This window comes from Hoplias malabaricus, chromosome 2 (genome assembly GCF_029633855.1).
Source record: "Hoplias malabaricus isolate fHopMal1 chromosome 2, fHopMal1.hap1, whole genome shotgun sequence".
In the NCBI taxonomy this organism is placed as follows: domain Eukaryota; kingdom Metazoa; phylum Chordata; class Actinopteri; order Characiformes; family Erythrinidae; genus Hoplias; species Hoplias malabaricus.
Window position 1 is genome coordinate 43,140,247 of NC_089801.1, and position 24,660 is coordinate 43,164,906.

Below are 24,660 nucleotides of genomic sequence, written 5' to 3' on the forward strand. Positions count from 1 at the left end.
TCACAATCATTGTTATTTTTCACTGAGCTGCAATAGAGAGAATAGAGCCTCTGTTGTTGCTGCTTTGGCCTCAGCACTGCACTACAGAGTTTAGCTGATATTAACAGTCTTATGGTAACCACAGTCTCTCTGTCCGTAGAGGGTTTGGAGGGATTCCTCTTCATTTCAGGTGCACACAGTGTAGTCTCCATACACAAAAAGACCAATAGAAGAGAGTTGAAAACTGAAAAATACTGCCTTTATACCTAGGAATTAAGTAATGGACAGCCTTAACTAGTCTGAGACCCCCTGCAAGACCCGCTCCCTTCTCACAGACCTGCTTTAATCCCTTTATCTTCATTAGCTGTCAGATATCACTTAGTCATATTATTATTTATAATTTATTATAAATGTAAAATTTTAATGTTTTGACAGTCATGTCATGTTCTACTTTTGGTTGCACTAAGAAACTCTGTACATTAGTCATGCTCAGCTTGGCTTCGCTCACCATTCCACCTTAAAATGTGCAGCAGTTACAGGGTGGCAATGACATTTTGGCTTCAACTGAACGTTCATCTCCAACTTGAATTTTGCAAAAGTTGTGTTCTGTTGCCTGCAGGAATTTCCGTTCCATTTTAATTGGATGTCAAATTGCTGTTGCCCTGGTAGAATTATCCAATTCACTTTAAATGTGACACTGTTTAAGATGGAATGGAAAATCCTTGCATAATGTGCAGATGTGTTTTGGGAAAAGGACAATAATTAGAAATTAAAATTGTTTGCAGGCTATAAAAATATGCAATGCTCCTACGCAACTGAGACAGCTGAGCTCTGTGGTGCTGGTGGGGGAGGGCTCTCTTCGCCTCTGGTCTCTACTGCACAGACTCTGGTATTTCACAATATTGTGGATAATTTTGGCTTAATTTCTGTAGAACTGAAAGGAAAGGAGGCACGCTGTCCATGTCTCTACAGTCACCGGTGTCACTAATGCAACTGTAACTTAACATGCTAAGAAATATGCTACCAATTCTTTTAACACTGCTACGTGCCCATGATAGGCCTGAGGTCTAACCTGGAGATAGACACAGCTGGATAAGTGTGATACAAATATATATTGGTTAATGTGGGCCTTTTGTAATGGAGGCCAGTATTTGTTAACCATACACAGAACTGGAACTGGCCTCATATTAAAAGCTGTGGCAGGAAACGCTGTGGTGGTGGTGGGGAGGGTTTTTGTGTGTGTTGTTATCTGATCAGTCTTTCACTCTGCACAAATGTGTACCACTCTTGCACAACAGTGAAACATCACTTTTTAAAGAGATAATATTGAGGTAAAGTGGTGTTTTGATCACTAATACCATTATTAAACCGCTCAGTGTGCTTGGAGGAGAACACTAACTGTCCAATTCTGATATATACAACAGCAACACAGAAACCCAGACTGACCCAACCCAGAGATAGTAAAAATCCTACACTTTTTACCTGTGACTGTAATGGACAGAGGCTCGGCACGGTGGTGCAGCAGGTAGTGTCGCAGTCACACAGCTCCAGGGGCCTGGAGGTTGTGGGTTCGATTCCTGCTCCGGGTGACTGTCTGTGAGGAGTTGGTGTGTTCTCCCTGTGTCTGCGTGGGTTTCCTCCGGGTGCTCTGGTTTCCTCCCACAGTCCAAAAACACACGTTGGTAGGTGGATTGGCGACTCAAAAGTGTCTGTAGGTGTGAGTGAATGTGTGTGTGTCTGTGTTGCCCTGTGAAGGACTGGTGCCCCCTCCAGGGTGTATTCCCGCCTTGCGCCCAATGATTCCAGATAGGCTCTGGACCCACCGTGACCCTGAACTGGATAAGCGGTTACAGATAATGAATGAATGAATGAAAAGGACTTGCAAATCATTGTATTCTGGTTTTATTTATGTTTTGCACAATGTAGTTGGACAACAGATTGGGTCTGGAACCACACGCTGTCCTATTTGGACCTGGACATAACAATCAAAATGGAGTAAGTTTTTCTGATAAATTCTTGCCTTTCAGCAAGAAGAGCCCGTCAGCTTACTGGTTATGCAGCGAGTGGAGAAATGTTGATGATATTGTGGCATTGGGGAAAAGCAATGAAGTCAAGTGAAACTACAAGACACTTGTTACACTCTTTATTTTAATATGTACATTTTTATTTTAAAAATAATTATTTTTTACATTTATTTGAAATGGGGAAATATATATTTTATTTAGAGTATTTGTTATTTATAATTTGTCCTGTTCCATGTGAAAACTGACAACATATATTGTTAAAATATATAGAAATATAATTGTAATTTGCTTTTACATTCATTAAACCCTAACTCTAACCCTAACAACTTAAAATATTGTAATATTTTGTAATATTGTAAATGTAACTACTAAGCTACTTCGGTATACAGTATATGGCACTGATCATAATGCAAGTTGGAAATTATGATGTTCTGGACCGTGGCTGAAAACTATTCTCTAATTGGACCTTAATTAATTTGAATTACATAGTTGTGCATGGATGTTGAGTGCAACAGGTACTGTCTCAGGGTCCTGGTGTAAAGCCCCACTCTATGTGACAGGAATTTGGTTTGTTCTCCCCACATCTGTGTGTTTTTCCATCAATGTGCTCAGGTTTCCTCACACTGTCCAAAAACACATATTGGTAAGTGGATTGGCTACTCAAAAGTGTCCACTCACACCTGTGTGGATGTTGTGAGTGATGGACTGGCGCCCCCTCCAGGGTGTGTTCCCCCCCTGCAGCCAGTGATTCCTTGTAGATTCTGGACCCACAGCGACCCTGAACTGTTAAGCAGTTACAGAAAATGAATGAATGAATGCATAGGTGGTCAGATACTTTTTCACAATGTTAATGTACAAATCCCATGTCCTGAAAAGCTGGGTCATTTTGTTAATCCTCCTGTTATCTTAGAAAAGTTAATGTAACAAAAATATTTAATTGAACTAAAGTAACTGTATTTTGTAAAAATAAACACATTTAGACTCAGACACCTGCAACACGCTTAAAAAACTAATCGTTTGCAGTTTTGTGAGTGGAATTTTTGCTCATTCCCACATGACGGAATTCATCATGTGCTCACCACTTCGTGGTCACGGTTGTCTCCATGGTGACAATAGGAGGACCACAGGCCAGTTAAGCATGCACAGTCTGGCATTGTCCTGCTGAAATAACCATGGACTTCCTGAGAAAAGACATCACCTTGATGGCAGCATAGTTATCTATAATTTCCAATATCCACCTCCACCCATGTACCTTCACCCATGCTGTTGGCACTGACCCCACACCATGACAGGTGACTTTGGTGCACTTTGTTGATAATAGACTGCCTTTCAAAATTACACTTTTTCCTTATGCCTTTCAAAATTACACTTTTATTTTGTCCCTGTTACATCTTTGTAGGCATCATTCTACCTTTCTTTATATTTGCAATGCTAATAAAGTGGGGAAAATGAAGACTAGCAGGAGATTGAATGCTGTGGCAGAAATTGTCTTGTTGAATGTGACACTAGTTATCTGATCAGTCTCACACTCTGCAGGGTGATGTGGTTAGCTCTTGTGCAACCGTGAAACATTGCTGTCCTGAAGTCCAAACTCATGACGCTTTTTTTTTTGTGTGTACTTGTGGGTTGTTATGTCCTTGTGTTCTTGTTTGACGTCATCTTCCACTGCTAAATTCACATAGTAATAAAATTGTATTCAAGAACACATACACCAAGTATGGTACAAGCACCAAGATGTTGTTCTCGATCCTCTCTGATACTTGGGTTTGTGACTTGCCTTAATGTCTCATTATTCACTGCAGAATCATGAGATCCCTCTAGCAAGAATTTCTCAATTATTATTTTTCCAGAACATGAAACCACAAGTGTGAACTTCAGAATAGACCATCTCTCATTTTTGACCACACATCCTCACTCACTCTCGATGAAACACATTCCTGGCTTTCTCCTCATTCCCCCTACTCAATTTCTCCAAATCACTTCTTCAAACTCTGTTACTCTGCAGCGAGTGATGGAACAGAGACTATAACTCTGTGTTCTCATCATCAGCATCTCCTGGATTTTCCCAGCCTGTAGAAACCCAAGCACAACAATAAGAAACAGAAAAGTTTCAAAAGCTTCTCCCACAATCCTAAACTTAATGTTACCTGAAGATCCTTCTGAAGTTTGCTTTAGTTTAGCAGTGGGTGTACGAGGCTCACCTACATTTCTCAACACGTCACAAAAGCTTAATAGCTTTGGTCATGCACTAGTTTGTTGCATCAGACAGTAATTGAATAATGTTTAATATTCTCTATCAATATTCTCTACCCAAATTTTCCTGTTTTATCCCATCAGTATTATGTGTGGATTAAAACACAATAGATATATAATTAGTGGAGCACTGTACTGTAACATTATCTGTCACATTAACAGAGTCCAAAAAAAGCTCTTGACACACTTCCCTCTCTCAAACTGTTTATGACATAAGTGAATTAGGCATGTGTCAACACTTATTTCTGGACTCTCTTAATGAATGAAGCTCTGTGGTGTATTTTAGTTTCGCTCTGTTGTTCATTCGTGGTGGTGTGGTCACTCACCTGACGTGTCTCTGGTGAAGAAGTGACCACACTTCTTGAAGATCATGACAATGGACAAGCAGGTTATCAGCAGCAGCAGTGGAACAAGCAGCCATCTGGTGATAACTGAAGTCAATGGGAAATCTGAAAACCACATACACACAGATTTTAAGACTAAATTGAATGTGGTACTGTGTGTATATAAAGCTACAGACATTTAAGTCCAGTATTAGCTAGGACTCACTCTAATCACACGATGCCTATCATTAAGGATGAAGCTGAGCTTTTCCAGGCATTCAAACTGCATCACATATTTTTCAAACAGCTGCTACTGCAAAATCTTTAACATGCTTAGAGAACATTAAACTGCCCAATACTGTTATGTTAGCTAACAGACATCCACATTGGTCAGTAAGAAAGCACACTTATGCTTAGCATCACAGACACCATCACTTAATATTTCGTAATGTTTTGAGTAGAATACTAATTGGCCAATACTGTTATGGCCACTGCCTGTTCCTTAAACTACTGGACTCTACTGAGCATGTTTGCTTCCTTTATGTAAATGTGGTCCCTGGAAATGGGTTCTTATTTAGTACCTTTTCACAAATGGTTCAAATCAAGCCAAATACAGAATAAATTGTGATGTGTAAACAGCATTGGTCAGTTTCTCAAATACCATTGGTCAACAGTTCAGCATTCTTGGAGGAGAACATTAATTGTCCAGGTCTGTTATATACTTGTTAACACCACAGATACCCAGACTGACCAAACCCAAAAAGAACAAAATCCCTACAGTTAATACCTGTGACTGTAATGGACAGAGGCTCACTTATAGAAGTAAAATTATAGATGAAAGGCCCGGAAATCCAGTTGTTATAATATTTTGATTTCATTATTTGGAACATTTCAGTCTGGAAGATCACTTCATTTTCATAAACACAGCTGTAGTTCCCCTGGTCAGAATCATTCACAGCAGGGAAAATGAAGGAGGCCAAGTGACTGTCCGTTGCCTGAGAGTCGCTTGTTCTGTTGATGGGCAGTTGAAGGTAGAAGGACCCTCCAGGGAACTGCGTCTGAATGGAGCAGGTGATGATGAACATGTGGCCCCTGAACACCTCTGGCCCCTGGAGGTTCCTGGACACACTTGAGGAATAAGAGACCTGGATAGTGGGCTTCATCAAAACCTCTGCAAATATGCAAAATAAGGAAAGTTATGGTGCTTTTCCACATTGGTCAAATATACATTGGCTGCAAATATACTGCTTAGACTTTAGGTGGTGCTGTTCTAGCTCCCCCACTTTATCATTGTCAGTGTGGCCAAACATTACCTGAGCAGATGACTTCAGCAACAAAGTTAATTCGCCAAATTCTCTTGTAATGACATTTGATTGAGGACTTTTCACAGTCAATCAGAATTCCCACTTCTGGCGAATTGGTCCTGGGTTTTGTCTTCGTAGCTGCCAAAGCAGAGCCACAGTTCATCTGTGTACACACAGTTACAGCATCTTTTATGCACCAGTTATCTGCTCCCACTTTCCTCCACTGTCCATTTTTGAACATCTCCACTGCCCCAGAACAGCGACCATTACCATCTACCAGTCTCAGCTCATCATGCGCTGGAAAAAGCGAGTACAGAACATCACTGAGTGTGTTTAAATTTCAAAACCCAATACGCTGACTCCATACATCATGTAATTACCTACCTGAGCAGGTGAGTCCCACAGCTTTGCCAAGTGTGTGGTCCCTGTTCTTACTGGCTGAGGTTCTACAACTTTGGAGATTGTTCTCAGTGCCTCTACACCGAAACTCTTTCATCCCAAATGGTTTCCCTTGAAAGATCGTCACTGGCAGAGTTAGAGGAGGTCCACAGCCTAGCTCTCGACAGACCACCTCTGCGTCCTGCCAGTCAAAGTCCCCCTCATACACTGGGCTCCAAGACTGATGGAGCTTCACCTCCACTCTCCCAGAGCAGAGAGAATATCTATCCACAAGCCTCACAAATTCTGAGAGAACACAAGATGAGAGGGACTGAATGGAAAAGCATGGCACACCATGAGGAAAGGATTGACAATTGACACAAAAAGGCATCATATAAAACTCACAGCCATAAGCAAGCCATTTCCATGAAAAGCTTAATATGGTTCAGTGAAATTGAAATTAATAATCATCCTAGTTACTGAGAAGAATCCATTTATTATTTTCATATTATTTCCACAGGTATTGTCGGGTTTAATATTTGATGGATTCTGATAGGATATCAGAATCCAAAAAACAAATGTTTGTGGTTCATAAAAAAGGACCGAACAGAGAAACCAAATTGGTTCCAGGTTGGTGGAAAAAGCTTGTCATGTAATAGGCCCATGTCCTGCTGAGTAACAAATTATTTTAAAAATGGCTTTTTCAGCTTGTGGTAGCTTCGCAAAGACAAATGACCTCTTGATATCAACTCAGAATTGCAAGTGACTTATTTTTGGTGTAAGATTGAGCTGAAATGGAAAGTACTTCAGAACACATCACGCCAAATTTTTCAAACTAATTTCTCATTGGCTGAAATGTTTATCTGCATTTATTACATTTCCCTATAGAGCCATTTTCAATTCTAATCATGACACAACAGAAAAATTAATGTCAAATCGTGATGTTACCCACTATGCTGTACAAGGTACCTGAACAGATCACTCCGACGGGGAACCTGACCTCCCAACTGTATAAAATTGTGCATTCTTTTACGGCAGACTCAGATCCTTTGCAGGCCACATGGAAACCCCATGCGATCTCATCCTTCCCAGCCACTCTCATTGTGGACATTACAGCGGAGCCACAGTCCAGCTGTCTGCACACCACCGATGCCTCCTGCATGGACCATCTGTCTGCAGTCACTTTTCTCCACACCCCATCACTGAAGATCTCCACTGTCCCAGTACAGCGACCACTGCCTTCCACCAGCCTCACATCATCAGGCCCTGGAGAGTGGAGGGAGAGTAAAGCCTCCTAAAATCTGATGTATTTACCACCACTGACCTCTCTATAAATGTCTTCTGTGACATTGATTGTGCTGCTAGCTTGGACCAGCCTTTCTTGTTAACAAGTGCTTTATCAAAAATCTCACCCTGTTTTCCAGCTACACCAAGTACAAACTCACTCATGACTTCACGAGGACACTAGCCCGGTTACAGATGTTAGAATCAGCTAGCATGATTCTGATGAATCACTTGGCATCTAAAGAACACTCAGTCTTGGTGAAGGACGCATCCTACAAGGATGTATGCGGAAGACCTATCCCTACCTGAACAGGTGAGTTGAACAGCTTGGCCAGGTATACAGGTTTGCCCCATTTTGGGTAAGATGCTACAGGCTCGAAGATTCTTCTCTGTGCCATTACAATGGAACTCTGTGGTCCCAAATGGGAGGTACCCTTTTCCATATGGTACCCCCTGTAATTTCAACAGAGTCCCACAACCCATCTCTCTACAGACCACTTGAGCATCCTGCCAGTCAAAGTCCGTCTCACACACTGGCATCCAGGACTGACCGGACTTCACCTCCACTCTCCCAGAGCAGACTCCAGCACTATTCTCAAGTCTCACAAGATCTGAGAGGATACACAGAAGGGAAGGTTTAAACATAGGTAAATGATATTCTAAACTTTTATTCTAAACAGAAGTAAACATGTAGTAAAACATGACAGGTTCAATCATTCACATTCTACCATAATTCACCCTGGTTACAGTTATTGTGGCTCCAAATCTTACTTCCAAATCATTGGGCACACCCTGGACAGGGCACCTAGTCCATCACAGGACACCACACATTCATCCAGTCACTGAAACACTCACACCTGTGGACACTTTCATACCCTCAGCCAGTCATGTCCTGTGATGGACTGATGCTTAATCCAAGTTATGTTCCTGCATTGCACTCAATGATTCCGGGTAGAGGTGGGCCCACTGCAACCCTGAACAGGAGGAAGTGTTGGGAGAACCAACGAGTGAATGAATGAATGGGTGAATTGGCTGCCTACTAAATGATCACTCTGCATTTGATTGGAATATCTTACCTGAGCAGCTGATGGTGATGCTGATGTTGCGATAACTGGGTTTGATGGGCACATGGAATATTTTGCACCCTGACAGCTGTTGGGCACTGTTTTGACAGTCCAACTTATGCATGAACAAATCCTTATCCGAGCTTCTCCGTTCATTTCTGAACATAGCATTGACCACATCTCCGCAGTTCAGCTCTCTGCACAGAATTTCTATTGTCCCGTAGTAAATGTAGTAATTTTCCAACTTCTTCGGTTTCCCTTCATGGTACACCTCAGGTGTGCCAGAGCAGAGGTCATCTCCTTCCACCATTTGGACATTGGCTGCATCTATAATGAGAAGAAGAAACAGAAGGAACAAGGAATTTGGACATCTGATACTGATCGCAAACTGTCTCCAGATGTGAACATGATACATACATTTTCTGGCACTGGACTGCAGTACACTCGACTTTTAAAACACCCACTGCACAAAACACACACACTCACACACAAGTTATTAGAGGCAACAAGTGCTTATACAGGCAGCGACCCCAACACCCAATCACCATGAATGCCATTCATTTTGTTTTTACCAAGCTCTATATTGTTTTTCTACATTTTTTTCTTCATTTTTCATTAGTGTCTTGGTGTTCAACATTCTCTTGTTTTTCTTACATATTTGTAATATTTTAAAATATATTTTATCTTTATTATTCAACCTGTTTATTTGACCCTCTACACTTCCTACATTTTTAAAATTATTTACATTTTTCATCTGTATCGTGAGCATCTTTTCTTTTATTTTTTATTCTTTTTTTAATTCAAACATTCAAACTACTCTGAGTAAGACCTGTCAGTACAGGAAGTGAAGCATAGAGCTCTATTCATCTATGATAAAAATAATAATAATAATAATAATAATGATAATAATAACAAATGTGGCCTAAAGGCCGTGTGACCAATCACAAAGCTGGACAGATGTGGACACTAAGAAATAATCAGGACAGAAACTGTGAATATCTGCTGATCTTTACCCATCATTGCTCTTATGAGACCAGAAGAAATCATCAAGTTAAACCCAGTCCATCTCACCTGCTCTGCAGCAGATAATCATGAAGATCACGGTGGTCAGAATAACTGTGCTTTCTCGCCCAGGACTTGAGATTTGTCCAACTCTCCTTCTGTCCATCTCTGTGAAAACTCGTGAGTCCAAATGCAGACGTTCAGGGCTTCAGAAAGAGCTACATCTAATCTCTACTCTGTTGTGACATCCTCCTCTTACGCAATTAATGTACACATTTGGAATGGTTTACCGCAGACCTCCTAACATTGCTGTGAGGTTTTGATGGATACAATCACAGAATATTTAGATGTAAATCACTCCAACTCATCTAAAAGCCACTGGATGGAGCTCTACAGTTCCAGAGAATGCAGGTCCACAGCCCAACATCTTAATTCTGGTGAACTTACACCCCTCTAGCCGACAATTGGTATTAAACTTGGTTTTCATATTCGCATGTGCAGCTGCTGCACTGTCACACCTATCAGACATAGCAATGACCATAAAACTACGTCTTCTTCAATCATATAGAGCGTGCTTTCTCTGAGACATCTAAAACTCTACCTCTTCACCACAAACTGCTTGAAGGAGAACACTATTTTCTGATGACTGGCCTGGCACTTATGCCCCTTTCACACATGCATAGAAATGTTTTAGAATTTACCTGGAGGAGCTGTATGTGTCAGTGCAACCACCTGTAGCATTCATCTTGGACAAAACCCAGACTTTATCCTCCTTCCTCCGTAGTAAACACTCTAAGTCTGAGTCAGCACATGTGAAAATATTCTGGAGTTTTTCTAGAAATTCCCCGGATTACACGTGTTAAAGAGGCATTAGTGAGCTGCATTTCTCAGGAGCTCTGAACATACATTACTTATAATTACAGCAGTGTTAGCATCAACAACTCAAATACTCTCTGTGTCCACGTTTCGTTTTCTCCAACCTGACTCCAGTTAGTGGCTTGTAAACAAATATAATAATAATAATAATAATAATAATAATAATAGTAAGTATAATAACATTATTATCATTTTTACTTAGTACCCTTTATTTCAACCGTGTTTCTGCCTCTCAGGAGTTTAACTGATGTGTGTGTCATGATGAACTGTTCCCACTGCTTGGTGATCAGGAAGATAAAAGGGTCCATAACCATCAGCAATAAAGTCACATACAGTGATCTGCTGGTGGGAGTTTGGAGTCTCTCTCTCTCTCTCTCTCTCTCTCTCTCTCTCTCTCACACACACACACACACACACACACACTTAAGTGTAAACCTGGGGTGGTATATGACACTTGCTCCTAAGATTGAATAAATGTGATTTCTGACCCCAGTGACAACAACATACATCAACATCGACATCACATTAGTGAGAGTTATTACTTTAAATGCAATAAATATGAACCCATTCAATCCAGAGCCATGTCTTACCTGCAGTGAGCAGTTGATCAGCAGAATCACAGCAGTTAATATGGATTCCTTTGTTATCTAGAACCTCAGCTATAAGGTTCTGATCCCTGAAGGTCTTTGAAAGAGGATTGTATGGGTTGGTGAATATTTGCGTATGTCTCATCTTTCGGAGTCAAGAACGGGTGAAGAATTTGCAGGCCTCAAATTCAAAATGAGTGAATATTTGCAAAAAACCCCAATAATGATTATCGGTTTGAACATTAAATGTCTTGTCTTTGTAGTGTATTCAACTGAATGTAGGTTGAAAAGGATTTGCAAGCCATTGTATTCTGGTTTTATTTATGTTTTACACAATGTAGTTGGACCACAGATTGGGTCTGGAACCACACGCTGTCCTGTTTGGACCTGGACATAATCAAAATGGAGTAAGTTATTCTGATAAATTCTTGCCCTTTAGCAAGAAGAGCCCGTCAGCTTACTGGTTATGCAGCGAGTGGAGAAATGTTGATGATATTGTGACATTGGGGAAAAGCAGTGAAGTCATGTGAAACTACACTTGTTACACTGTTTATTTTAATATGTACATTTTTATTAAATTATTTTTTTTATTATTTATTTGAAATGGCAAAATAATATTTTATTTAGAGTATTTATTTATAATTTGTCCCTTTCCATGTGAAAACTGACAACAGATATTGTTAAAATATATAGAAAATGAATTGTAATTTGCTGTCACGCCCTGCCCTTGTCCTGTTGTGTCTGTTTTCCCCGCCATGTGCTCACTTAGCACATAGCTCTGTTTGTTATTGTCTATGTCTCCACCCATGTTCCGCCTTTGTTCCTCCTACTCTACTGTTCCTGTGAAGGCAGCCAACCAGGCCGTTCCTGTCAATGTGAAAGCGGCACCCGCCACTTCTATTCCCGTGATGGCGGCGACCTCCGCCGCTTCGTTTCCCGTGATGGCGGCGACCTCCGCCGCTTCTGTTCCCGTGATGGCGGCGACCTCCGCCGCTTCTGTTCCCGTGATGGCGGCGACCTCTGCCGCTTCTGTTCCCGTGATGGCGCCTACCTCCGCCGCTTCTGTCCCTGAGATGACGGCTTCCTCAGCCGCTCCTGTTCCTGTGCTGGCGGCTTCCTCAGCCGCTCCTGTTCCTGCGCTGGCAGCTTCAACGGCAGCTTCTGTTCCTGTGGCTTCGGCCGCTTCTGTGACTGTGACCGTGGCTTCGGCCGCTTCTGTTCCTGTGACTTCAGTTCTTGTCCGTAGGTCTCTAGATCTGTGCCCAGGCTGGCTTCTCGGACATCCCCACAGACTTTTGCCAGTCCTGGGCACCCCCAATTGTTTTGGTTCCCCTGTCTGTCCCTGTCCTGGTTCTTATTTCTGTCCATGTCCCAGTACCTTTGTCTGCCTTTTTCTCTGTCCCTGTCACCATGTTTGTGTCAGTTCCTGAGAACGTCCTGTTCCCATGCCAAGTCCTGTCCAGTCCCCATATCTGTCCAGTGTCTTGTCTCCAGTCCAGTACCCAGCCTCAGTTTTGTCACCTGTCCTGTCTCAAGTCCAGTCCCCTGTCTATTCCCAGTACTTAGTTCTGTCACCTGTCTTGTCTTCATTCCAGTCCTTTTTATAATCATGTCCAGTCTACGTCCCCATCCAGTGTCCCGTCCAATGTCCAGCACTTTGTCCTGTCCCGTCCAGTCACATGCTCCTGTCCAGTCTTCTGTCTCTAATCCTGTTCTATCCCCAGTCTTGTCTCCATTATCTACATCTGTTCAGTCTCAGTCCCCATCTAGTTTCAGTCTGTTTAGCTTTCTCTGTTTAGGTCTCTGTTCAGTTCTCTCTGTCTAGGTTTGTCTTTATATCTCTATCTCAAGGTTTAGTCTGTTTAAGCTCTCTCTGTTTAGCTCTATTTGTCTAGGTTTGTCTGTCCTGACTCGGTCCTGACATTTGCTTTTACATTCAGTTGTTGTTAACAACTTAAAATATTGATATAACTACTAAGCTAATTCGGTATACAGTATATGGCACTGATCATAATGCAAGTTGGAAATTATGATGTTCTGGACCGTGGCTGAAAACTATTCTCTAATTGGACCTTAATTAATTTGAATTACATAGTTGTGCATGGATGTTGAGTGCAACAGGTACTGTCTCAGGGTCCTGGTGTAAAGCCCCACTCTATGTGACAGGAATTTGGTTTGTTCTCCCCACATCTGCGTGTTTTTCCATCAATGTGCTCAGGTTTCCTCACACTGTCAAAAACACCTATTGGTAAGTGGATTGGCTACTCAAAAGTGTCCACTCACACCTGTGTGGATACTAAGTGATGGACTTGTGCCCCCTCCAGGGTGTGTTCCCACCCTGCATCCAGTGATTCCCAGTAGATTCCGGACCCATAGCGACCCTGAACCCTGTTAAGCAGTTACAGAAAATGAATGAATGAATGCATAGGTGGTCAGATATTTTGAACACTTTTTCACAATGTTAATGTACAAATCCCATGTCCTGAAAAGCTGGGTCATTTTGTTAATCCTCCTGTTATTTTAAAAAAGTTCATGTAACAAAAATATCTAATTGAAATAAAGTAACTGAACAACTGTATTTTGTAAAAATAAACACATTTAGACTCAGACACCTGCAACACGCTTAAAAAAAAGTTTTGGAGTTTTCACCTTCCCTTTTACTGACACTGTTTAGGAGTTTAGGAACTAAGAACTAATCGTTGCAGTTTTGTGAGTGGAATTTTTGCTCATTCCCACATGACGGAATTCATCATGTGCTCAACACTTCGTGGTCACGGTTGTCTCCATGGTGACAATAGGAGGACCACAGGCCAGTTAAGCATGCACAGTCTGGCATTGTCCTGCTGAAATAACCATGGACTTCCTGAGAAAAGACATCACCTTGATGGCAGCATAGTTATCTATAATTTCCAATATCCACCTCCACCCATGTACCTTCACCCATGCTGTTGGCACTGACCCCACACCATGACAGGTGACTTTGGTGCACTTTGCTGATAATAGACTGAATGTTTCCTTATGCCTTTCAAAATTACACTTTTATTTTGTCCCTGTTACATCTTTGTAGGCATCATTCTACCTTTCTTTATATTTGCAATGCTAATAAAGTGGGGAAAATGAAGACTAGCAGGAGATTAAATGCTGTGGCAGAAATTGTCTTGTTGAATGTGACACTAGTTATCTGATCAGTCTCACACTCTGCAGGGTGATGTGGTGAGCTCTTGTGCAACCGTGAAACATTGCTGTCCTGAAGTCCAAACTCATGACGCTTTTTTTTTTTGTGTGTACTTGTGGGTTGTTATGTCCTTGTGTTCTTGTTTGACGTCATATTCCACTGCTAAATTCACATAGTAATAAAATTGTATTCAAGAACACATACACCAAGTATGGTACAAGCACCAAGATGTTGTTCTCGATCCTCTCTGATACTTGGGTTTGTGACTTGCCTTAATGTCTCATTATTCACTGCAGAATCATGAGATCCCTCTAGCAAGAACTTCTCAATTATTATTTTTCCAGAACATGAAACCACAAGTGTGAACTTCAGAATAGACCATCTCTCATTTTTGACCACACATCCTCACTCACTCTCGATGAAACACATTCCTGGCTTTCTCCTCATTCCCCCTACTCAATTTCTCCAAATCACTTCTTCAAACTCTGTTACTCTGCAGCGAGTGATGGAACAGAGACTATAACTCTGTGTTCTCATCATCAGCATCTCCTGGATTTTCCCAGCCTGTAGAAACCCAAGCACAACAATAAGAAACAGAAAAGTTTCAAAAGCTTCTCCCACAATCCTAAACTTAATGTTACCTGAAGATCCTTCTGAAGTTTGCTTTAGTTTAGCAGTGGGTGTACGAGGCTCACCTACATTTCTCAACACGTCACAAAAGCTTAATAGCTTTGGTCATGCACTAGTTTGTTGCATCAGACAGTAATTGAATAATGTTTAATATTCTCTATCAATATTCTCTACCCAAATTTTCCTGTTTTATCCCATCAGTATTATGTGTGGATTAAAACACAATAGATATATAATTAGTGGAGCACTGTACTGTAACATTATCTGTCACATTAACAGAGTCCAAAAAAAGCTCTTGACACACTTCCCTCTCTCAAACTGTTTATGACATAAGTGAATTAGGCATGTGTCAACACTTATTTCTGGACTCTCTTAATGAATGAAGCTCTGTGGTGTATTTTAGTTTCGCTCTGTTGTTCATTCGTGGTGGTGTGGTCACTCACCTGACGTGTCTCTGGTGAAGAAGTGACCACACTTCTTGAAGATCATGACAATGGACAAGCAGGTTATCAGCAGCAGCAGTGGAACAAGCAGCCATCTGGTGATAACTGAAGTCAATGGGAAATCTGAAAACCACATACACACAGATTTTAAGACTAAATTGAATGTGGTACTGTGTGTATATAAAGCTACAGACATTTAAGTCCAGTATTAGCTAGGACTCACTCTAATCACACGATGCCTATCATTAAGGATGAAGCTGAGCTTTTCCAGGCATTCAAACTGCATCACATATTTTTCAAACAGCTGCTACTGCAAAATCTTTAACATGCTTAGAGAACATTAAACTGCCCAATACTGTTATGTTAGCTAACAGACATCCACATTGGTCAGTAAGAAAGCACACTTATGCTTAGCATCACAGACACCATCACTTAATATTTCGTAATGTTTTGAGTAGAATACTAATTGGCCAATACTGTTATGGCCACTGCCTGTTCCTTAAACTTCTGGACTCTACTGAGCATGTTTGCTTCCTTTATGTAAATGTGGTCCCTGGAAATGGGTTCTTATTTAGTACCTTTTCACAAATGGTTCAAATCAAGCCAAATACAGAATAAATTGTGATGTGTAAACAGCATTGGTCAGTTTCACAAATACCATTGGTCAACAGTTCAGCATTCTTGGAGGAGAACATTAATTTTCCAGGTCTGTTATATACTTGTTAACACCCAGACTGACCAAACCCAAAAAGAACAAAATCCCTACAGTTAATACCTGTGACTGTAATGGACAGAGGCTCACTTATAGAAGTAAAATTATAGATGAAAGGCCCGGAAATCCAGTTGTTATAATATTTTGATTTCATTATTTGGAACATTTCAGTCTGGAAGATCACTTCATTTTCATAAACACAGCTGTAGTTCCCCTGGTCAGAATCATTCACAGCAGGGAAAATGAAGGAGGCCAAGTGACTGTCCGTTGCCTGAGAGTCGCTTGTTCTGTTGATGGGCAGTTGAAGGTAGAAGGACCCTCCGGGGAACTGCGTCTGAATGGAGCAGGTGATGATGAACATGTGGCCCCTGAACACCTCTGGCCCCTGGAGGTTCCTGGACACACTTGAGGGATAAGAGACCTGGATAGTGGGCTTCATCAAAACCTCTGCAAATATGCAAAATAAGGAAAGTTATGGTGCTTTTCCACATTGGTCAAATATACATTGGCTGCAAATATACTGCTTAGACTTTAGGTGGTGCTGTTCTAGCTCCCCCACTTTATCATTGTCAGTGTGGCCAAACATTACCTGAGCAGATGACTCCAGCAACAAAGTTAATTCGCCAAATTCTCATGTGATGACATTTGATTGAGGACTCTTCACAGTCAATCAGAATTCCCACTTCAGGCAAATCGGTCCTGGATTTTGTCTTTGTAGCTGCCAAAGCAGAGCCACAGTTCAGCTGTGTACACACAGTTACAGCATCTCTTATGTTCCAGTTATCTGCTCCCACTTTCCTCCACTGTCCATCTTTGAACATCTCCACTGCCCCAGAACAGCGACCATTACCATTTACCAGTCTCAGCTCATCATGCGCTGGAAAAAGTGAGTACAGAACATCACTGAGTGTGTTTAAATTTCAAAACCCAATACTCTGACTCCATACATCATGTAATTACCTACCTGAGCAGGTGAGTCCCACAGCTTTGCCAGGTGTGTGGACCCTGTTCTTACTGGCTGAGGTTCTACAGCTTTGGATTTTTTTCTCAGTGCCTCTACACCGAAACTCTTTCATCCCAAATGGTTTCCCTTGAAAGATTGTCACTGGCAGAGTTAGAGGAGGTCCACAGCCTAGCTCTCGACAGACCACCTCTGCGTCCTGCCAGTCAAAGTCCCCCTCATACACTGGGCTCCAAGACTGATGGAGCTTCACCTCCACTCTCCCAGAGCAGAGAGAATATCTATCCACAAGCCTCACAAATTCTGAGAGAACACAAGATGAGAGGGACTGAATGGAAAAGCATGGCACACCATGAGGAAAGGATTGACAATTGACACATAAAGGCATCATATAAAACTCACAGCCATAAGCAAGCCATTTCCATGGAAAGCTTAATATGGTTCAGTGAAATTGAAATTAATAATCATCCTAGTTACTGAGAAGAATCCATTTATTATTTTCGTATTATATCCACAGGTATTGTCGGGTTTAATATTTGATGGATTCTGATAGGATAATGGGGAGCTAGGAAACAAATTTTTGTGGTTCATAAAAAAGGACCGAACAGAGAAACCAAATTGGTTCCAGGTTGGTGGAAAAAGCTTGTCATGTAATAGGCCCATGTCCTGCTGAGTAACAAATTATTTTAAAAATGGCTTTTTCAGCTTGTGGTAGCTTCGCAAAGACAGATGACCTCTTGATATCAACTCAGAATTGCAAGTGACTTATTTTTGGTGTAAGATTGAGCTGAAATGGAAAATACTTCAGAACACATCATGCCAACTTTTTTCAAAGTAATTTCTCATTGGCTGAAATGTTTATCTGCATTTATTACATTTCCCTACAGAGCCATTTTCAAATCTAATCATATAATACAACAGAAAAATTAATGTCAAGTTAGAAGTCGTGATGTTACCCACTATGCTGTACAAGGTACCTGAACAGATCACTCCGACGGGGAACCTGACCTCCCAACTGTATAAAATTGTGCATTCTTTTACGGCAGACTCAGATCCTTTGCAGGCCACATGGAAACCCCATGCGATCTCATCTTTTCCAGCCACTCTCATTGTGGACATTACAGCGGAGCCACAGTCCAGCTGTCTGCACACCACCGATGCCTCCTGCATGGACCATCTGTCTGCAGTCACTTTTCTCCACACCCCATCACTGAAGATCTCCACTGTCCCAGTACAGCGACCACTGCCTTCCACCAGCCTCACATCATCAGGCCCTGGAGAGTGGAGGGAGAGTAAAGCCTCCTAAAATCTGATGTATTTACCACCACTGACCTCTCTATAAATGTCTTCTGTGACATTGATTGTGCTGCTAGCTTGGACCAGCCTTTCTTGTTAACAAATGTTTTATCAAACATCTCACGCGGTTTTCCAGCTACACCAAGTACAAACTCACTCATGACTTCATGGAGATTTTGGTTACATTCACTTGAGTTAATTTTGGAGCAACATTATTAAAGTAGGACACATGAAGGTTACAGATGTTGGTATTAGCTAGCATGATTCTGATTAATCACTTGGCATCTAAAGAAAACTCAGTCTTGGTGAAGGACACATCCTCCAAGGATGTATGCGGAAGACCTATCCCTACCTGAACAGGTGAGTTGAACAGCTTGGCCAGGTATACAGGTTTGCCCCATTTTGGGTAAGATGCCACAGGCTCGAAGATTCTTCTCTGTGCCATTACAATGGAACTCTATGGTCCCAAATGGGAGGTACCCTTTTCCATATGGTACCCCCTGTAATTTCAACAGAGTCCCACAACCCATCTCTCTACAGACCACTTGAGCATCCTGCCAGTCAAAGTCCGTCTCACACACTGGCATCCAGGACTGACCGTACTTCACCTCCACTCTCCCAGAGCAGACTCCAGCACTATTCTCAAGTCTCACAAGATCTGAGAGGATACACAGAAGGGAAGGTTTAAACATAGGTAAATTATATTCTAAATTCTCTTACAGGCTCATTATATGTTAACATAGCCTTTTACAGAAGTAGACACATATTAAAACATGTCAGGTACAATCATTCACATTCTACAATAATTCACCCTGGTCATAGTTATGGTGGGTCTTACTTGGACAGGGCACCCTGCAGCTATAGCTTACTGGTTAAGTGTTCAGAAAATGAATGAATGATCACTCTGCATTTTATTGATACAATAATAATAATAATAATAATAATAATAATAATAATGATAGTAATAATAATTGTTTTTTATATTTAATTTATGTAGTGCCTTTCAAAAACCCAAGGATGCCTTACATAACCAAAAAATGTGTGTGTGTGCGTGTGTGTGTGTGTGTGTGTGTGTGTGTGTGTGTGTGTGCGTGGAAAAGATTTGAAGGACGTACAGTTATGAAGAGAGGATGGTAGAGAATTCCAATGTTTGGGGGCAGCAGCACAGAAAGATCTGACACAAAGTAGATAGTCTAGTTGAAGAAATAGTTAGAAGACCTGTGTTAGAGTATCTGACGATGCGCAAGGGTTGATATAGAGAAATTAGATCTGAGAGAAAAACAGTGGAGTTGTCGATGGAGCTGCAGAAGAACAGGAGTGATATGAGATGTGTGTTTGGTGGAAGTCAGAACTCTGGTGTATGAGTTTTAGATGTACTGAAGACAATCAATTTAACTGGAAGACCATAGTAAAATGAGTTACAGTAATGAATACGGGAAAATCTAAATGCGTTTATCAACATTGTCGCATCACTGTCACTGAGCATAAGGCGTAAATGTGTGATGTTATGCAGATGATAAAATGCTGTTTTGGTGACTGACTTGACATGGGTCTCAAAGAAAAGTGTAGAGTTGAGGAGAAATCCAAGGTTTTTCACAACAGGAGCTGGTTTGATAGCAACACCATCAATGTCAACAGGAAAGTATGGTATAAAAGAAGACTTTGTTCTGACAAGTAGAACTTCAGCTTTATCAGCATTAAGTTTTAAATCATTATTATTATGTAGCCAATGTTTTAAATCTGCAATACATAATCTCAAAGCCTGGGCAGAGGCTGAGGGAGTAGAAGTGCTAATATAGATTTGAATATCATCAGTGAAATTTAAAACCATGATTAGAAATTTCCTGTCAGAATGGAGAAAAGTAAATGATGAGCAAGAGAGGTACGAGAATAGATCCCTGGAGTATATCATGATCTTCTGGGGCCATATGAGATTGATGAGAACCCAAAGTAACATATTGAAGGCTGTCAAAAAAGTATAATTGTAACCACTGAAGCCACCAAACAGTCTGGAAATGAGGAGATTGTGATTAACGGTGTCAAAGGCAGTTGTTAGATCTAATAGAATCAATGCTATTGTAATGTGTGGCTAAATCTTCAGGAGAAGATTGTTTAGAAAGATCAGATAAAGCAGAGATCTGGAGAAGATGAGAAAATGTATATGTATATCTAAATCTATTCATATCTAAATATTCAAAGGTAGAAACATCATGTAAGTTCAGTTCTTTATGTACATTTCAATACGGAATACCACAGCTAGACCACCTCCTTTACCAGTAAGTGGTTTAGATATATAACAAAAAACATGATAGCAATAATAGATTTAAATTCAGAAAATCTCCAGGTTGTTTCAGTCAGAAGGAGCATGTCCAGGCTGTTCTCAGGTATCAAGTCATTTATAAGCAGTGCCTTATTATTAATAGAATGCAGGGTTAGAAGTCCAACAGGAAAGAATCCCATAGCAGTAGATGAGTAAGTGTTTGATTTAGTCCCAGCAATTTGAGTATAGGAGTGTGTTATTGTCCAATACAACAAATTCAATAGAAACAAATTCAATTGCAAGAGGTAAGAACAACTGTAGGCAAAGGGAAGGGGAAGAAAGGGAGAGGGCTTGTGCATGTAACAAACCACTGAGAAAACAGCCAAGTCCAAAATGAATCCAGGGTGAAAGTAAATCCAGGGAGTGGAACAGTGGTAAAAAAAAACAGCAGCAGAAAAAAAGGACAAAAATGCAACAGAAGCCAGTGAGAGAGAGAGAAACAAAAGTAAAATAAGAACAAAAATAGAGGTAGACACCGGAAAGAAGAGGCAGCATCAACAAATATGCACAACATGCTCTCAACCAGAAGTTGGAAAATATATGTCTTACCTGAGCAGCTGATGGTGATGCTGATGTTGCGATAACTGGGTTTGATGGACACGTGGGATATTTTGCACCCTGACAGCTGTTGGGCTCTGTCTTGACAGTCCACATCATGTACGAACAGATCCTTATCTGAGCTTCTCGGTTCATTTCTGAACATAGCATTGACCACATCTCCACACTTCAGCTCTCTGCACAGAATTGCTATTGTCCCGTAGTCAATGTAGTAATTTTCCAACTTCTTCTGTTTCCCTTCATAGTACACCTCAGGTGTGCCAGAGCAGAGGTCATCTCCTTCCACCATTTGGACATTGGCTGCATCTATAATGAGAAGAAGAAACAGAAGATGACAAGGAATTTGGACATCTGACACTGATCGCAAACTGTCTCCAGATGTGAACATGATACATACATTTTCTGGCACTGGACTGCAGTACACTCGACTTTTAAAACATCTACTGCACTAAAGACACACACTCACACACAAGTTATTAGAGGCAATGAGCGCTTATACACATCCAGAGAAGCAGGCAGCGATCCCAGCACCCAATCACCATGAATGCCATCTATTTCTTTTTTACCTAGCCCATGAAATGTCTTTCTACATTTTTTTTTCATTAGTGTCTTGGTGTTCAACATTCTCTTGTTTTTCTTACATATTTGTAATATTTTAATATATATTTTATCTTTATTATTCAACCTGTTTATTTGGCCCTCTACACTTCCTACATTTTCAAAATTATTTACATCTTTTGTCTGTACAGTGAGCATCTTTCCTTTTATTTTTATTTTTTTAAATCTTTTTTTAATTCAAGCATTCAAACTACTCTGAGTACTCAGCACAGGAAGTGAAGCACAAAACTCTCTATTCATCTATGATAATATAAATAATAATAATAACAATAATAATAATAATAATTGTGGCCTAAAGGCTGTGTGGCTGTGTGGATGTGCAAGCACTTATACACATCCAGAGAATCAGGCAGCCATCCCAGCACCCAGTCACCATGAATTACTTCCCAAGTTCATGAAATTGAAAGAAGCCCATGCAGCCCCGTGTGAACACACCACACTCCTCACTCTAAATGCAGCGTCACCATGCTGACAACACCATATGTTCCATTAAGCAAATAAGCATGAATCTTGCAACACAACACTTTAAAATTACACTTAAGTAATGTTAAAGCTAAATGACCATCAGTGACATGTATCCTACACCATTACTAATGTAAACCTGAGGGCCACCTTCTGCGATTCAGAATACATTTATTGAAAGCTCTCTCTGAGTGTTTGAAATATGCATGTAAGTGGGTGAAGTGCAAGTAGGAGTTGGAGCAGAGAGGGAACATCACTATTTGTAATCACAATAAAAACCTCACTGCAGGGTTATGAGTAGTAAAGGGCATTATTAAGTAAAGAGTTCATTCGTGCATTCTAATGCATATGCTCTTTTTCTGTATTTACACATTATTTCTCTCTGCATTTATTTATTCCTGTCATTCTACATTTCTTCATTAGTTTGTTGATACGCAACTCTCTCTCTTGTTCTTCTTAAATTAAAAAAAAAATAATAAAAGTATATATATATATATATATATATCTTTATTATTCGATGTGTGTATTTGAGCATCTACACTTCCTACAGTTTTTAAGATTATTTGACAGAAACTGTGAATATCTGTTGATCTCTACCTGTCATTGCTCTTACGACACCAGAAGAAATCATCAAGTTAAACCCAGTCCATCTCACCTGCTCTGCAGCAGATAATCATGAAGATCACGGTGGTCAGAATAACTGTGCTTTCTCGCCCAGGACTTGAGATTTGTCCAACTCTCCTTCTGTCCATCTCTGTGAAAACTCGTGAGTCCAAATGCAGACGATCAGAGCTTCAGAAAGAGCTACATCTGATCTCTAATTGCGTCAGAGGAGGATGTCACAACAGAGTAATGTATGCATTTGGAATGGTTTACAGTAGACCTCCTAACATTGCTGTGAGGATCTGATGGATATAATCATAGAATATTTAGATGTAAATCACTCCAACTCATCTAAAAGCCACTGGATGGAGCTCTACAGTTCCAGAGAATGCAGGTCCACAGCCCAACATCTTAATTCTGGTGAACTTACACCCCTCTAGCCGACAATTGGTATTAAACTTGGTTTTCATATTCGCATGTGCAGCTGCTGCACTGTCACACCTATCAGACATAGCAATGACCATAAAACTACGTCTTCTTCAATCATATAGAGCATGCTTTCTCTGAGACATCTAAAACTCTACCTCTTCACCACAAACTGCTTGAAGGAGAACACTATTTTCTGATGACTGGCCTGGCACTTATGCCCCTTTCACACATGCATAGAAATGTTTTAGAATTTACCTGGAGGAGCTGTATGTGTCAGTGCAACCACCTGTAGCATTCATCTTGGACAAAACCCAGACTTTATCCTCCTTCCTCCGTAGTAAACACTCCAAGTGTGAGGCATTAGTGAGATGCATTTCTCAGGAGCTCTGAACATACATTACTTATAATTACAGCAGTGTTAGAATCAACTGCTCTCAAATGTCCTCAGGCTCCATGTTCTGTTTTCTCCAATTGGACTCCAGTTAGTGGCTTGTAAACCAATACAATTGTGTTATAATAATAACAAACAGGGTGGCACGGTGGTGCAGCAGGTAGTGTTGCAGTCACACAGCTCCAGGGACCTGGAGGTTGTGGGTTCGATTCCCGCTCCGGGTGACTGTCTGTGAGGAGTTGATGTATTCTCCCCGTGTCCGCTTGGGTTTCCTCCGGGTGCTCTGGTTTCCTCCCACGGTCCAAAAACACACGTTAGTAGGTGGATTGGTGACTCCAAAGTGTCTGTAGGTGTGAGTGAATGTGTGTGTGTTGCCCTGTAAAGGACTGGAGCCCCCTCCAGGGTGTATTCCCGCCTTGCGCCCAATGATTCCAGGTAGGCTCTGGACCCACCGCGACCCTGAACTGGATAAGAGTTACAGATAATGAATGAATGAAGTTTAATAAAATTATTATTATTATTACTTAGTACCTTTCATTTCAATCATGTTTCTGCCTCTCAGGAGTTTAACTGATGTGTGTGTCATGATGAACTGTTCCCACTGCTTGGTGATCAGGAAGATAAAAGGATCCATAACCATCAGAAGTAAAGTCACATACAGTAATCTGCTGATGGGAGTTTGGAGTCTCTCTCTCTCTCTCTCTCTCTCTCTCTCTCACTCACTCACTCACTCACTCACACACACACACTTAAGTGTAAACCAGGGCTGTTATATGAATAGTGTTTGTTCAGTTGTTGGGACACTTGCTCCTAAGGTTGAATCAATGTGATTTCTGACCCCAGTGACAACAACATTCATCAACATCGACATCACATTAGTGAGAGTTATTACTTTAAATGCAATAAATATGAACCCATTCAATCCAGAGCCATGTCTTACCTGCAGTGAGCAGTTGATCAGCAGAATCACAGCAGTTAATATGGATTC

At 40.9% G+C, this 24,660-nt stretch overlaps 2 protein-coding genes across 2 annotated transcripts; both read right to left on the reverse strand.

Annotated features, from left to right (window-relative positions):
• Window positions 1–6,165: 6,165 nt before the first annotated feature.
• Window positions 6,166–9,777, reverse strand: LOC136676711 (scavenger receptor cysteine-rich type 1 protein M130-like). Its single transcript, XM_066653900.1, has 6 exons — window positions 9,681–9,777; window positions 8,622–8,936; window positions 7,851–8,156; window positions 7,231–7,527; window positions 6,410–6,567; window positions 6,166–6,180 (listed from the first exon to the last, which is right to left on the reverse strand). Exons 1-6 carry the CDS (start codon window positions 9,775–9,777, stop codon window positions 6,166–6,168), a joined length of 1,188 nt encoding a protein of 395 aa, XP_066509997.1.
• A 4,396-nt stretch (window positions 9,778–14,173) lies between these two features.
• Window positions 14,174–21,736, reverse strand: LOC136676721 (scavenger receptor cysteine-rich type 1 protein M130-like). Its single transcript, XM_066653912.1, has 8 exons — window positions 21,161–21,736; window positions 18,644–18,949; window positions 17,973–18,269; window positions 16,999–17,298; window positions 16,624–16,911; window positions 16,098–16,481; window positions 15,323–15,445; window positions 14,174–14,813 (listed from the first exon to the last, which is right to left on the reverse strand). The coding sequence occupies exons 1-8, from the start codon at window positions 21,555–21,557 to the stop codon at window positions 14,767–14,769; spliced, it is 2,142 nt and encodes a 713-aa protein (XP_066510009.1). The 5' UTR covers window positions 21,558–21,736; the 3' UTR covers window positions 14,174–14,766.
• Between the last annotated feature and the right edge of the window lie 2,924 nt (window positions 21,737–24,660).

Coding starts and splice junctions, on each gene's coding strand:
- LOC136676721 (XM_066653912.1), bottom strand. CDS start 21,557: ATGTTCACATCTGGAGACAGTTTGCGATCAGTGTCAGATGTCCAAATT. Junction 18,270..18,643: donor TGTTCAACTCACCTGTTCAG/GTAGGGATAGGT, acceptor TCCACTCTCCAG/GGCCTGATGATGTGAGGCTG. Junction 16,912..16,998: donor TGTGGGACTCACCTGCTCAG/GTAGGTAATTAC, acceptor CACTTTTTCCAG/CGCATGATGAGCTGAGACTG.
- LOC136676711 (XM_066653900.1), bottom strand. CDS start 9,777: ATGGACAGAAGGAGAGTTGGACAAATCTCAAGTCCTGGGCGAGAAAGC. Junction 8,937..9,680: donor GATTATCTGCTGCAGAGCAG/GTGAGATGGACT, acceptor TTCTCATTATAG/ATGCAGCCAATGTCCAAATG. Junction 8,157..8,621: donor CATCACCATCAGCTGCTCAG/GTAAGATATTCC, acceptor GTATCCTCTCAG/ATCTTGTGAGACTTGAGAAT.